General features: G+C 36.6%; 1 protein-coding gene and 1 pseudogene across 1 annotated transcript; one reads left to right on the top strand and one right to left on the bottom strand.

The window, feature by feature from the left end:
- Nucleotides 1–263: 263 nt before the first annotated feature.
- Nucleotides 264–1670, bottom strand: LOC143562728 (malonyl-coenzyme A:anthocyanin 3-O-glucoside-6''-O-malonyltransferase pseudogene; annotated as a pseudogene).
- Nucleotides 1671–11390: 9720 nt separating this feature from the next.
- Nucleotides 11391–12037, top strand: LOC143560731 (uncharacterized). The gene is made up of 2 exons (XM_077048988.1): nt 11391–11627; nt 11705–12037. Exons 1-2 carry the CDS (start codon nt 11391–11393, stop codon nt 12035–12037), a joined length of 570 nt encoding a protein of 189 aa, XP_076905103.1.
- Nucleotides 12038–13280: the final 1243 nt, after the last annotated feature.

Genomic DNA, 13280 nt, shown 5'->3' with positions numbered 1-13280 from the left:
GCGGAAGCCTAGAAACATCGCCGGAAATAGTTGGTGGTGGTTGGTTGGTGGTGGTGTTCGGGTAGTGTTTTCTGGAAAAAAAATGTTACTTTTCTGACCAAAAACGTTTTTCCGGTGACCTGCAACTAACGGTGTTAAGATTCCGTTAGTCGCGAACCGTTTGGAACAACGACCAAAAGGAAATAGAAGGGACAAATAAAACCAATATGCCTTTATAAAACTTAAATACACAAGAAATAGCTTGACAATGACATATCGATACATCAAAAGCAATGAGAAAGCATGTTCTCTGATTCATTTCCAAATAGAGTAGTAAAAGCTTCCATTTGTTTTGCACGAAGGCATAAATCAATTTCAATATCTTCTTGTGAGCCTTTGCTTGCATTAACAGATATCGAATTACCGTAATCTAATGATATAGTCTCGTACTTTTCGGGCTTCCCCCACCCGAAATCGACATCGTAAACATTTAATTTTGGTGTTCCAGCTACACCAATCCTGGGAAATGGCGCGGATGCCTTCTCCAACAATGTCTCAATGTCTTTAAACAGCCTTTGTTTACTTTTCACCCCTTCCATGATAGCCGTTCCTAGTAACTCAACCTCAGTGGGAAACCCTTTGCTTCCTGTTATTAAGCTTGTTTTTGTTTTTGCCAAACAATATCCCGTACAGTTACCGAAATAAGTTTGAGGCACAGGTGGATCCAAACGAGTCCTCCAATCGGTGATACATGTAAAACATTCGACTTCATAGTGACCCTTGTTTTCGTTGACAAAAACACGTGATTTGGCTATGCAACTCCATACATAACCACATGCTACAACGAAAGAAGATACATATTGTAGCGTCGGCAGCTGAACCAACAACCATTTCTTTAGCATATTGATTTGTGATCGGGTCAACACAAATGTTGATCGAACTTTATCAGTCTGGGGATCAAGCTGAGGCACCTTATAACTTTCATTTAGAGTTTGCAGTCGTGGGTAACTTAAAAACACTTCATCCAAAGAGTTAGGGTATTCTATAACCCTATCATAAAACGGAACCGACCTACTAGCTAAGAACAACTCGTCCGTACCATGTTTGGCTGTGGAAGTCCATGCCATCAAGAAATCATACCTTGTTCTTGCATCACAAAGCGAGTGATGATTCGTGAGCCCGATGGTCATGCCTAAGTTAGGAAATATGGTAACTTGAATAGAAAAAACTGGGATTTTCACGAGATCAGAAACTTTAGAAGGACTTTCTAGTAAAGGTACCAGAGAGTGAAACATGTTACAATCCCGTGGATGGTTTCCTTTGAGATCATTGAAATCAAGATCGCATTCCCCAAAAGTTAACGCGACTGAATCTCCATGGACATAACGGATTTCAGGTTTTCTCGCAGGACCTGGATGATTATCATCAGGAAACACGATTAAGTTACCTGCAAAAGGGGAGAAGTGTTGCAGGGTTATGGACAACGAGTGTTTGAGTTTTGGAATTATCGTTTCGACGAAATGGGATTTGGGATGAGGGAAATCGAAGAAGAAAAGCTAATGTATAGGATGCATAAGCAGCCATAACAGATCGAAGAAAGTAAGCGAAAGTGATCTTTCGCCGAAGGTGTTAGGTGCAGGTGAGATACGGCATTCTTCTAAGACAATCAATCGCTGATGGTTGGCAGCCATTTGTGGGCAAGAAAAGTTCTCAACTTTGAATATACATTCAACAAACAAAAAAGATTCTGTATTTATAACAGACTAAACCCAAAGGGCACATCTATCAAATATGATTTTTTAGATTCGCAAGTCATGTGAATACTCATGTAATGGTTGCTTTCAAAAGCCATATCTTATATCATTAAATATAAACACGCAAATCATGTGAATAGCCTGACAATAGTTATTTATTAAACATTGAAAATAGCATCTTATTTTATAAATGTTTATATAACTTAATTAATCCAAACAGAATATTTTACAGCATGTATCTAAAAACAACTCAATTATTAAAGGCCCAAAGACGTTTACTTGATGGTTAAGGACACCGAATCAATGATGGATGCCTGGCTTTGGTTAAAAGGACTCAATATGTCTAAAAGTTTTCAAAACCGGACGGGGACCCCGGGTTACATTAAGCTTCTCCCGTGCACAACTAATCATGTCGGTACTCGGGTATATAATCGGATATATGAGGGCTATGTTATCAGGTAATCGGGTCGTGTCTCATACCCGTCCCAAATCCACGAAAAGTTTCAAAAGTAATCCCAAACATGCCGCATAATCTAATAAGGCGGGTATTATTCCTCCCGAATATTTCGGGTTTCAGGTTACATAGTCATCCGTAAATGCCAACCACAATTTATCCCTTTCTAATGCAATATTTTCAATAAGATAATGTTTGGGATTGAGTTTAGAAAGTGCTTATGGGCTTATTGGCTTTTTCAAAAAGCAAGGATTTGGGGTTTTAGAAAACTTTTTTTTAACCCTCTCAAATAACTAAAATAAAAAAGATTTTTGTGATTACCAAACACATTTTTACTTATTGGCTTTTTGAAAACACCAATAAGCCAATAAGCGTTTTCCAATCTCCGGGCAGTGGTTGAGTTTGGAAAGTGCTTATGGGTTTATACGAGTGTTAGGACGAAGTCAACTAGTTGTCATCCGCTTTGTTCCAATCTCCAGGCAGTGATTGAGCCTGGGCTTACTAAAACGCCGTAAAATGGCAAATCTACCTAGTCAAAACTCTTGTTTAGGAGCCACTTAATTCAAGCTTCCTCACCTTCACCCTATGAGTTCAGGTTCTTTCTTGGCTCACCTTTGTTCATATCATAGGGTTGTGTTCAGTACAATCTTTAGCCTTTCTTCATAAGATCCCAGGAACTAAAATGCCTAAAGGCGGTGCTCAAATCAAAAGTTCAATCTTCGATTTTTTATAATTAATCTGTAGTATCCCGTTCGATTTTTTAGTTTTATCTACGTTTTGGTACAAATTCCGTTCAAATCCGAGCCAACATTCATCTAGACATGAGGCGACATGTGTATTTTTATCTACATTTCAGTATAAGTTTCATTCAAAATTGAGACTTTCTTCATTTTGACACAATTTTGTTTTTCAAAATCGAGCTAAGGCATATATGTTTTTTTTATTAAAATACACGTTCATGTTTCTTAACACTCTATTTTAGTAACTTTTATTTGATCTCTGAAAGTACTGTCGCAACTTGCTCTTTCTCTCTTTTTATTTGTTGAAGTTCCGGAATTTAGAAGTGAGCCACTATATAGTATATACTCATACACATCTCTTTACGCACTTGACCAATCCTAAAAGTCATCCCAACGCCCATATCTTCATTTAATATCGTTGGGATGTGTTAATTACCTATGTTTCAATTTGAACTTTATTGATAACTGAATCGCAGCAGTGTGCGGGTGTTTATCACTAGTTATGAAGGTCCACGAAGGTGTACGGATCTAACGTGTTCGGGTGAGCGAAAATCACCCGAAACGATGAACGAATCAAAACCTTGTAGTAAGTAGAAAAGAGTGGAACTAGAAATGGATGAACACAAGCAAATCACCAAAATAACTTCTTCAATTTCTTCTTTGGTTCGGTCGGTTTCTCGTATGAGAACCGAAAACCAAAATAATACAAATGACAAGTGTTAGGGATTTCCATGGTAGAATTCCCTTTGTGTGGGTGGCAAGGTGGGCTTTATATCTACAACCCAAGTCAATTACATTATAATAAACCGACCCAACACCCACTCAAACTAACAAATGTTTTACGAAACTAACTAAATTATATAATGAATAAACCAAAACGATGAACAATTATCTTCAATGACAAAATATCAAATATAAAAGGCGATGTCGAAAACGGTATCGACAAGTTAAAATAATAAATAAACATATATAAGAACTAATGCAAACCACGATTTGAATTTGGGGAATTGGAATTTTTTTTTTCACTAAAATCATAAAATTTTGAACTAAAAGAAGAATAGAGTAGTCAAAATCTTTGAAGTATGTCTAAGTTTATAGTTGCGAGAGTCGGGTCATATTGTGTCATATTGTGTCATTTTATGACACATCACTACCTACACGATACATGATTTAGCAAACTAATTTTACTAAGGGCATCTCTAATGGGGCTCTTACAAACCATCTATATCCTACATGGATCCTTGGTGGAAGAGAGAGAAGAGAGAGAGTGCAAAATGTTTTGAATTTACAAACCGGTTTATTGAAACTCTATGTGAGAGAGGTGGGGTAGTAGAGGTGAGAGAAGAGGAGAGATAATAAAGAGATAGAAGGTGAAAATAGGTGAGGTGGCAGTCCTTATTTCAAAGCCACTGGAGATACTCTAAAAGACTATGTAGGATGAATAACATCACAATTAATATAAAATATAACTATTAGTTAAAGACATGTTGCATTTTAATATACAGTGTTTAGGTTTACATGTATTTGAATTAAAATGGACAAAATTACAGAAATTATCATTTATGTTTGCACCAAATTTCACTCGTTATTCTTTATCTTCAAAATTGATATGTTTTATCCTTCACATTTCAAAATGCTACAACGTTTGTCCTTTAGGCCTAACCCCGTTAACTTTTCTCGTTAAATCAAGTCATGTGTCTTGCACATGAGGGCAATTTAGTAATTATACCCATTTATTAAAAAACCATTTTAATAAATAAACTAAAAAGAATAGCATACTCTCTCTCTCTCTCTCTCTCCACCACCACCACCAGATCCTACCACCCACCACAAACTACAGCAGCACCCCACCTGCCACTACACCACCTTGTCACCATCGTCAGAGTTTGGCGACTACAACTGGTTTTCTGGCATCATAAATCCAAATATTAATAAAAGACCTACCCGATCAAAATCACACTTCTTCCTCTTAAACTGCACATTAGGAACCTTCTATTTATCACTCGACGGAACCTTCAAATCACAATCAAATCTAGGTTTAGGTTTAAATTTGGGCGTTTTCATCCACCCCACTTTAAACCTAATAATCAAACTCAAGTTCAAATTAATTTAGTAAACATCATCACTTGCTTCCGAATGGATTTAACCCCACTCATAAAGACTGTTGGATTCTTCCGATTCTTTTACCTTTTAGATCCCACATGTTTCTAGCCAATTAATCGGTATAAGGCGGTGGTGGTCGCCGGACAACTAACGCAGATCTGTTTTGTTGTTCCCGAAGGAGATCAGAGAGAGAGTAGAGTGAGAGAGAATCAACCAAGAGAGATGCCGACGGTGGTTGCAGTGGCGACGGTTGGTGGGTGGTTTTATGTTGTGTTGGTTGTAGGGTTTGGATTTTGGCACAGGACGTTGGTGTTACACCCCGACCAAAGGCGGAACATGTCGGGGCGTAACGTATTGATTGGACAATAGCTTAAAAGACACTAATTAAAGTGACAATAATTATTTAATTCATTAATATCAAAACAAGTACACAATTATAATAATCAAAACAATTACATCATATTTATTGTTTGGATAAATATCCTAAGGTAAAAACTAATATCTTCAATCTTGATCAATGTAAATTACTTGTACTTGTAGCATGTATAAAAATAGAGTTTTTCAACACGAATGTTGGTGATAATACATAAGTTTTAGTTGAGATACATATATAGATAAAAACCACAATTCATATGTTAATGTTGAGCATCACAATTCCCATGAAAAATGTAAACAACTAAATAGATGTGGACCCGTTCCTATTGATACGAAATCAAAGTACTTGGGTAAGTGTATGATCATACTAGATGAGGATAGATGAGGATGAGATACCAACCACCAAACATAAAATAAACAATTAAGCACATAGAGTATGCAATAATCACACATAAACATATATTGAATTGTGTTATGAATAGATGAATAAATAAAAATGAGCAATTTAAATAGGATATACATGCCACCCAAAAATTTAAAAGATGAAAAAGGGGGATATGTAAACTCACCATAGAGAATAAGGTAAACGAGGACGAGATAATAAAAGAAAAGGCTATGATGGAAAACGGTCAAGCTCCTCGAGGTTCATCGAAGAAAGGCCCTATTTGTTAACGATAATATAAAAATTGTTATAAACATATTGTATTACAAGACTTGTGACGGGTCTTGGATTTCGATGAGGTTATTAATATGTAATTAGTCTTATTATCATATTCATACAGTTGTTGTGATTGTTAATGTTATTATTATTACTATTATTATTATTTGTATTTAACTATCAATTTTTGTTAATTATTTTTGATAAAAAAGATAAATATTATGTAATACATATACATTAACGTGGAGGTTTAAAACAAAATTTGTTTTGAACAATCTAAAATAGTTTGGTTTATTAAAGTAACGTTTATTTAATATTGAATTATATATAGCAAATGTAAAAATGTGATTAAAAAGGTTTTTAAAAAAATAAAACTATAAATCCAGGTTTCGTGAGACTTTGAGGTTTGGTTTGAAAAAAATAACATTTATTACTTGATATTTGTAAGTGATATTAATTATAATAAAGGAAAAATAATTAAGAAAAATAAATTACAAAAACCGGGTCCAAGGGGCTCGAACCCGCTCCTGGACCGGGTCCAGATGACTAACCACACACGCACCAGCCATCAGGTTGGTATGTTAATTTGTGATTAAAACATATAGAAAGAAAATATAACCAGCATGTGTAGAATCCAGATTATCCATAAACCCTAGATCTTTAGATTGATTAAACTGATAACTGTTTGTTAAAATTGGTTTAGGGTTAATGTTCATGGGTTAAAAGCGATCTCAATGCACATTTTAATTACCTAATATGGTGACGGATTGACAGAACGAAGAACAAGGGTTTGTGGCTGGAGTTTGATGGCAAACGGGTTCTCGACGGCTTTGTTTACTGCAATTAGCTTAAGGGTTTAGGTCGCAATGTAGTGAGGGTGGTGTGGGCAAGTTTAATCGAAATATGTTTACGTATTTATAGTGGTTTAGGGTCGATTTTGGCCGCGGTTCGTTTTTAACGAATTAGTTGTCAATGATTGGTGTTTTCCAAAATTAAACTGTCGGTTAAACGCGTTTAAGGTTGTTAGATGTTTTTGTAAGATCAATTTGCTTCATTTAGACCGTAAATTATGGTTCAAGAAATGAGGGGGGGGGGGATGCTGGTGACGACGGGAAGGAGAGAAGAAGGGAAAATGGGTTTGGATATTTTGCAATTTAGTCCCTGCTCTATAGGTGTGGATTCAAAAGTGGTAATAAGTTAGTTAGGGGTATTATAGTATATTTTCCATAGTTATTATCAATAAATAAATAAACGAAATATATATATCTCTTTAAACGAAGGCGGGAATTTATTAGTAACGACCGTTCGAATAATAAATGAGGCAAAAGAAAATAAACGGGTCGGGTTTCGAATTTGAAAAGTAACGAATGTTACAGGTTTCACAACTTTTGGAAATTTCGTCCCGAAATTAAAGAAAAACATAACATAAAGAAAGAAGGTAATTGCCAAGAGATTTTTTTATATATATAAATATATATATATATATATATATATATATATAACACAGATCTTCAAGTGACCCAAATAATGCTACAAACGGAAGACATGATAAGGACACTTATATATAGGATGTACCAGCGGCGTATCCACCATGCCCTTATCAGATCGACATTTGTATCGTTACCCAAAATCACCCTCGGTTCTGAGTTATGACACACAACCGTATTCACTATGAGTTCCATGCGAGGACTTTGATAATTATGCGTGCACTCATAATTATTTAGGTCGTCGCATGATGCACATAGTTCGTCCCGTTGTGCGGGTTCAAAAAACAAGGTAAATGAAAAAAAAAATTTTAATCGATAAATAAATGGAACTATCTGAGCAAGAGCAATAAATAAAAATAAATAAATAAATAACTAAATTAGTGAAATTTGATTAGCATAAATAGCTAGTAACAACTTTGCAAAATAAATCAAAATTACTAAGTTAATCATCAAAAGTAATAATAACTAAATAGATACGAGGGGATTTTGAATAGAAATACTTAGGATGAAAACAAAATTCACGAATAAGTATTCACGTAGACAGGTTCACAAAACAAAAGAATCACATGATTAGAGAAATATAATAACATGTGAGGCTCGAAATCGAGATTCTAAAATCGAATGAGAAAAGAGTGGCGGGAGAATGAGGTGAGTTTGGAGGGTTTGGGTAGTCATGCATTAAAATATCAAAATAAAATTTGTACATGTGACTCCTATTAGATAACTATGTACAACACATGTTCATAGTCCCAATTTTCAAAACGTTTGTAGAAAATCGGTCATAGGTAGTTTACGATACAAATACGGTACTATTAGATAACTATGCACATCACCATGCACATAATCCCGGTAAATAACCGGTCATAGACCACTTAAATCAAGATAATAAATTGTGTAACATTAAATAGTGCACTAAACGACATAATAGGAATACTTGAGAGATTGAATACCATTATAAATAACCAAAATTCTCATTCATAATAAAATTGGAGATTTAATGAAGTTAATACATTATATTTAAATGAAAAGAACTAAATACAAGAAACTATTTTTGCGTAGCATGTCTTCATAAAGGGTTAGGATTTAACTTGGGAATCGTTGATGTAACACACTTGTCCTTGAGTAGCTTGCTCACTTGAGGTTGATTGGTTGATCGACGTTTGGTTGACTTTCATTGGTTGAATGGGTTGGACTTGAATTGCTTGGATGGGTTGAGCTTGGATTGGATGAAGTTGATTTACTTGGGTTTGGTAAGCTTGATGTTGAGAAGTTTGGGTTGGGTAGGATTGAATTTGGTTCATGTGTGCGAGTCTTGGGCATGCATTGCGATAATGGTTAGGGTCTCCACAATTGTAGCAAGCTCTCATAGTTAATGGTGATTGAGTAAACGGTTGAGCATAAGGTAAGGGTTGGGTAAGAGGTGAGGTAAATGGTTGCATCATGAGTTGGTTGCGTTCATGGCATGTGGTAAAGAGGTAACCAAATCGATTGCAAAGGTGCATTGTCAACACTTGAGGTTAGGCAAATGGTGAAAGTTACACGTATCACATAATGGGTGGGGTTCTGTGTAGGGCTTTTTGGTGGGTTGGGTTTGCGATTGGTTCAGGACATAGTTTTGGGAATTGGACTTTCTTTTATTGTTGCGGTAGTGGGTAGAGTTGTTGTTGTGCTAGAAAGATTCGGGCTTAGAAGACTCGAGTTTGGGAGATTTAGGCTTAGGTTCTTTAGTGGGATCGGATGCAGGCTTATCATTGGGCTTCTTGGAATTTTTCCGCGTCAAGGTCCCGGCCTTAACGTGGTTTTCGGTGAGGGTATCGGCTAAGTTGATGGCATCATGGAGGGTTTGAGGGTCATGACTTAGGACGGAATCTTGGATTTGCATAGGCAAACCCGAGATGTACTTATCGATTGAACGTTCAAGGGGTTCAAGGGGAGTGACCATGTGAGGGATGAGAAGGCTCAGCTCATGGAAACGATCGTTGTAGATGGCGTCATTTCCACTTTCTTGTTTCAAATTCCAAAACTCCTCTTCTAACTCCCGAAGCTAATGTTTCGGGCAAAACTTCTTGAGCAGGAATTTCTTGAGGTCATCCCATGGCAAGGCCATGACAACCTCAGCGCCAAGCGTGCGCTTCTCACCGTTCCACCAATTGAGGGCTTTCTGCTTTCTTCTTGAGCATGCTCGAGGCGTAAATGGTTTTTCTTGTCCTCAGGACATTCACAATGGAGGAATATGCTCTCCATTTCTTCGAACCATTGGAGGAGAATGGTAACACCGTCGATACTGAAGTATTCGGGCGGGTTGGCACTCTTGAATTGTTAGAGGGGGTAAGCAATTGGGTTCGGGGTTGTGGATGATGAATAAGCATTCACAGTTTGCAATTGAGAGATGATCTTTGGGAGGGCTTCCAAGATGCCTTTAGTAATGCGGGACAGAGTTGCCGGTGCGACAATTACGGTTGATAAGGCGGGAAGAAGACATGCTACAATGACGACACGTGAAAAAATTTATTATGTTTTTGGAAAAAGAAAAATTGTATAACTAAGTGAAATTTAGAGTTTTGTGAAAATTCATGAGAACACAAAATAAAATTTTAATAACCTTAACTTAGAGTGTTGATTAAATTGATAATTTGAAAAACAAATTTCATTCTTAACAAAATAAAAAGAAAATTTAAACAAAAATCTCATCGTTGATTTAAGAGTGTGATCGTCACATGACCACGTTTGATACAATAAGGGTACTAGATTCGGATACGTTTGGTGTGATATGCTTTGGCCTAATAAGTTCCACACTCTTACCGAAAACTCTAGAAAGGCAACCAGGAAGGTAATAGGTGGTGGTGGTGGTGGTGGTTGTGGCGGTGGTGGAAGGTGAGGGCGGATGTGGCTGATTGTAGAGATAGAGAGAGAAAGAGAGGTGAGAGAGGGAGAGAGAGAGAGAGAGAGAGAAGATATATAATAAAATCAATATATTATATCTATATATATTATACACACATTTTCTTTTAATTTTTTAAACTGTTTTTTAAAGGAATGGATGAAATGACCAATTTGCCCTTATGTGCAACTGATTTATGGAGAAAAGTTAATGAGGTTAGGGCTAAAGGAAAAACGTTGTAACATTTTGAAACGTAAAGAATAAAACATATCAAATTTAAAGATAAAGGATAATGAGTAAAATTTGGTGCAAATATAAAGGACAATTTTTGTAATTCTGTCAATTAAAATGTAAATGTGTTTTTAATGTAAATGTGTTTTTCATTAGAATTAAGATACCTCTTAAAAGACAATGTATTTTTATAATTAACTAAATCAAGGCAAATTTTAAAACAGCTTATTTATGATGTTATTATTTTTTACTATTATTTTAAGTATTTGACAAATATGGTCCCAAACTGTTAAACGGAAACGGTCTTAAGTTATTATTAAAATGACTTAAATGCTTCTACACTTAACAAAACAACCTAACAAAGTTAGTGTTAGAGGCTACATGGTTACAAAATTTAAATATTTAGAGTTGAAATGTTTAAGTTATTTTTGTACAGAAAGAGTAAATTGGTCTAAACAACGTGGATCAAAATTGTAATTTACTTATATTTATTAGAAGATAAATATATTATTGATTTCATAATATCTTTAGATAATTTTAATTGATTTGTTTTGTAATTATATTGATTGGCTTTCCTAGTTTCTTTGTATCTTGTGATTCACTGTTTAAAGGGTTATACATTCAATATAAAAGCATCGAAGATTATCAATTCTTTCATGGTGATCAGAGCTTCTCACAAACCCTAAACCTTACCATCAAATTTTTTTCTTCTCTGGATTCGATCAGTAATGGGAGATCCAACACCCGCTGAACCCAAGTTTCCTACCCTGCATCCAGCCTACTCAGTCACAAATATACTGACCAAAATTCGTAAACTAGATGGAACAGATGTTACCTTCTCTTTGTGGAGAAAGCTTTTCAAACTCCACGCCAAAGCATACAAGGTTCTGGATCATATAGATGGCACGGACACTTCTGCAAACACGTCTGACAATTACTTGGAATGGTCTGAGATCGACTCGCTGGTATTACAATGGATCTTTTGTACCGTCTCTGATCGGATATTGGTCGTATCATTGACCATGATATTACAGCACATCAGGCTTGGCTTAAGCTTGAAGCAATTTTCTGGAATAACAAACGTGCTAGGGCAGCAGCTTTGAAGCAAGATTTCACCAATCTTCGTCATGTCTCTTGTTCATCCATGGATGACTATTGCCAAAAACTAAAGAATATCGCTGATCACCTTGCTGATATGGATCAAACTGTATATGAAGGTAGCCTTGTCACTCAATTAGTTAATGGTCTCCCAAAGGAATATGCAGTTGTGGCAGCCATCATTAACCAATCTGCATCTACATGGGACGACCAAGCACCCAACTTGATCTTGAACAACGTCATCAAGATGCTCAACACAAACCATGGTAGCCACTGATCGTAACAATACACCATATGGGCGTGGTTTGGACACCCGATCAAATGCAGGGTTTCAAAACACAGGTAACCCGAGATCCGGGTATTATCGAGGTCGGAGAACTTATCGGGGTCGTGGCAGGAACTTCAGGGGCCGAGGTCGTGGATGGAACCCCAACCATCAGCAACCGTCATGGTCCAACACAAACCATCAGCAGCCTTTCTGGCAGGCTCACTAGTCACCATCCCCATCACCCTACCCAAAGCAAATATAGTTGCTAATGGAAAATCACAAACAGTTGGCATTGACTGTTCTGACACATTTAGTCCGGTTGTGAAACCCGCTAGTATTCGTACCGTACTAAGTATCGCGATCTCACGGTCCTGGCCAATTCATCAGCTTGATGTTAAAAATGTGTTTCTTCATGGTGATCTTCAAGAAATAGTTTATATGCACCAACCTCCCATTTTTGTTGATCACCGGGTACCTAATCATGCGTGTCGCCTCAAGAAATCTCTATACGGTCTTAAACAGGCTCCGTGGGCATGGTATATGCGATTCTATGATTACATTTCAAAACATGATTTTCGGCGTAGCACTTGTGACAATTCTTTTTTTATTTATTCTTAAGGTAGTCAAAAATTGTATTTATTACTATATGTGGATGATAGTATTCTCACGGCTTCGAACTCCATTTTGTTGGCTTCTATTATTGTAGCATTATCTCATGAATTTACTATAACCGATCTAGGAGTTCTGCATCATTTTTTGGGCGTAACTGCCACCCGGGATGCCAACGGTATGTTTCTGTCTCAAGCAACATATGCACGTGATATTCTGGTCCGTGCTGGAATAAAAATTTGTAAACCGTGTCACACTCCAGTAGACACATAAAATAAGCTTAGTGCTATGGCGGGCAACTTATTACCGGATGGAAGTGAATATCGCATGTTAGCTGGGGCTCTTCAATACCTTACATTTACACGCCCTGATATTACTTATGCCGTCCAGCAAGTTTGTTTGTTTATGCATGCTCCATGGGATTCGCATTTGGGGTTCATGAAACGCATACTTCTGTACCTTAGTGCTACCATTGACTATGGCATTCGACTTACCCCGGGTTCCATGTTTACTTTGACTACTTATTCTGATGTTGATTGGGGTGGTTGTCTTGATTCTCGTCGATCAGCATCGGGCTACTGTGTGTTTATAGGTCCAAACTTGTTATCATGGTCGTCTAAAAGACAACCCATTGTTTTATGCT

Source organism: Bidens hawaiensis, unplaced genomic scaffold (genome assembly GCF_021521415.1).
Source record: "Bidens hawaiensis isolate Kalapana, Puna unplaced genomic scaffold, B.hawaiensis_p1.1 tig00000097_1, whole genome shotgun sequence".
In the NCBI taxonomy this organism is placed as follows: Eukaryota; Viridiplantae; Streptophyta; class Magnoliopsida; order Asterales; family Asteraceae; genus Bidens; species Bidens hawaiensis.
Note: the sequence above shows the minus strand (reverse complement) of the source record. Positions and strands in the feature narration are given on the sequence as shown.

Coding starts and splice junctions, on each gene's coding strand:
- LOC143560731 (XM_077048988.1), top strand. CDS start 11,391: ATGGGAGATCCAACACCCGCTGAACCCAAGTTTCCTACCCTGCATCCA. Junction 11,628..11,704: donor GGTCTGAGATCGACTCGCTG/GTATTACAATGG, acceptor ACAGCACATCAG/GCTTGGCTTAAGCTTGAAGC.